The sequence below is a fragment of the Capricornis sumatraensis genome, chromosome 2 (genome assembly GCF_032405125.1).
Source record: "Capricornis sumatraensis isolate serow.1 chromosome 2, serow.2, whole genome shotgun sequence".
NCBI classification, from domain to species: Eukaryota; Metazoa; Chordata; class Mammalia; order Artiodactyla; family Bovidae; genus Capricornis; species Capricornis sumatraensis.
In genome coordinates this window covers 104,461,557-104,463,825 of record NC_091070.1, presented here as the reverse complement: position 1 = coordinate 104,463,825, position 2,269 = coordinate 104,461,557, and the positions used below count along the sequence as shown (strand labels likewise).

At 54.6% G+C, this 2,269-nt stretch overlaps 1 protein-coding gene across 2 annotated transcripts; it reads right to left on the bottom strand.

Annotated features, from left to right (window-relative positions):
- Positions 1-340: 340 nt before the first annotated feature.
- On the bottom strand, positions 341-2,055 carry LOC138072884 (alpha-enolase-like). Of its 2 annotated transcripts, XM_068964151.1 has the most exons (2): positions 1,792-2,055; positions 341-1,665 (listed from the first exon to the last, which is right to left on the bottom strand). In XM_068964151.1, the coding sequence occupies exons 1-2, from the start codon at positions 1,972-1,974 to the stop codon at positions 670-672; spliced, it is 1,179 nt and encodes a 392-aa protein (XP_068820252.1). In that variant the 5' UTR covers positions 1,975-2,055; the 3' UTR covers positions 341-669. The 2 variants fall into 2 exon arrangements, with proteins under 2 accessions (XP_068820252.1, XP_068820251.1); XM_068964150.1 differs by having other exon boundaries at positions 341-2,055.
- Positions 2,056-2,269: the final 214 nt, after the last annotated feature.

Sequence of the window (2,269 nt, the reverse complement as noted above, 5' to 3'; positions counted from 1 at the left end):
ACATTTTAATTTGGACTGGACACATTTCAAGGCCTCAATTGCCTTGCTAGTGGCTGCCTATTGGACAGCACAGGTCAGTATAGTTAGAATTACATTGTGTCTGTGCCAGGTAGGGGCTCCAGTAAAATCTTCTTTTACCAAAATGGGTCCTGGGGCCCAGAGAGGAAGCAGCCTGCCCAAGGTGATGGTTAGTTAGCTAGAGAGCCAGGCTTCGTTAGGCTCTGGTCTAGTGGGGAGTCTGCCATCAAGTTGCCCTACAGGAAAGGTTACATTTTTTCTCAGCCCTGAGTTCGAAGGCCTTCAGTTCTTTTTTTTTTTTTTTTACGAGTCACTCAGGTGTTTTTATTTTGCACACGAACCCACTGGACACCTCAGAGATGACAACCTAGATACACGTGGCTCTGGATACTTGGTGGAAGCGAGGTGAGAAGAACAATGATTTGGGCCAAGTATGTGATTACAGAGCTAGGGTTTCCAGCAGGGCTCCAGATGGTCAGGTGTGGCTCTGCAGCAGGTCTAAGGAAGTGGTGGGGACGTCACAGGACGAGGAGAGGACAGCTAACTACCAGAGGCCCCTGTGGGCATCAGTGGGGGCCTCACACTGCCCGGCAACATCAGACGCAGGTCTAAGGAGCCAACGAGTGACTGCAGGGGCTCGCCGCCCACAGCTTACTTGGTGAGCGGGTTTCTGAAGCTCCTGCCGGCAAACTTGGCCTTGCTGCCCAGTTCCTCTTCAATTCTGAGGATCTGGTTGTACTTGGCCAAGCGCTCGGATCGGCACGGGGCACCAGTCTTGATCTGCCCCATGCACAGCCCCACCACCAGGTCAGCAATGAAAGTATCCTCAGTCTCCCCGGAGCGATGTGACACCATGACGCCCCACCCGTTGGACAGGGCCAGCTTGCACGCCTGCAGGGACTCGGTCACAGAGCCGATCTGGTTCACTTTGAGCAGGAGGCAGTTGCAGGATTTCTCGCTCACGGCCTTGGCGATCCGCTTGGGGTTGGTCACCGTGAGGTCGTCCCCCACCACCTGGATCCCCGCGCTGGCAGTGAACTTCTGCCAAGCTTCCCAGTCATCCTGGTCGAAGGGGTCCTCGATAGACACCACTGGGTAGTCCCTGATGAAGGACTTGTACAGGTCGGCCAGCTCGTCGGGTGTGATGTACCTGTTGGGGTCATCGGGCGACTTGAAGTCCAGGTCATACTTGCCCGACCTGTAGAACTCAGAGGCAGCTACGTCCATGCCGATGACGACCTTGTCGCTGTAGCCAGGCTTGCCGATGGCGTTCTTCAGCAGCTCCAGGGCTTCTTTGTTCTCCAGGATGTTGGGGGCAAAGCCGCCCTCATCTCCCACATTGGTGGCGTCCTTCCCGTATTTCTCCTTGATGACGTTCTTCAGGTTGTGGTAAACCTCTGCTCCGATGCGCATGGCCTCCCGTAAGTTTTCGGCCCCAACAGGAAGGATCATAAACTCCTGCATGGCCAGCTTGTTGCCAGCATGAGAGCCACCGTTGATGACATTGAAAGCTGGAACTGGCAGGATGACCTCAGCATTGCCAGCCAAGTCGGCAATGTGGCGGTAGAGGGGCACCCCCTTCTCCACAGCACCAGCCTTGCAGACAGCCAGGGACACGCCCAGGATGGCGTTTGCACCAAACTTGGACTTATTTTCTGTGCCATCCATCTCTGTCATCAGCTTGTCGATCTTCTCCTGCTCCACGACGTTCAGCTTCTTGCTAACCAGGGCAGGCGCAATAGTTTTATTGATGTGCTCAACAGCCTTTGAGACACCTTTCCCCATGTAGCGCGTCTTATCATTGTCTCGGAGCTCCAGGGCCTCACAGATTCCAGTTGAGGCACCACTGGGCACAGCAGCTCTGAAGAGACCTTTTGCGGTGAAGAGATCAACCTTGACGGTGGGATTGCCACGAGAGTCAAAGATCTCTCTGGCGTGGACCTTCAGGATGGACATGGTGAATTTCCGGCCGTCGGAGGTCGCCGCCGGAGAGAGAGACAGAAGGTGCTGCGGACACCGAGGATGAGCGGTTAAGTCGCAAAGCAGGCCTTCAGTTCTTAAAGAGAGGCCCGAGAGTTGCCAGTGCCCTCTCCAAAAGCCTAGTGAAGAAGGCCAGAAAAACAGCTAAAGATAGAAAACCATGAGGGAGTGAAGGGGAATTTGGTGATGACAGAAATGGGCGTGGGGGGGTCACCTCACAGCAGGAAGAGCATGTGCTAGTTAACCAATGGATGAAGATGAAATGACCAAT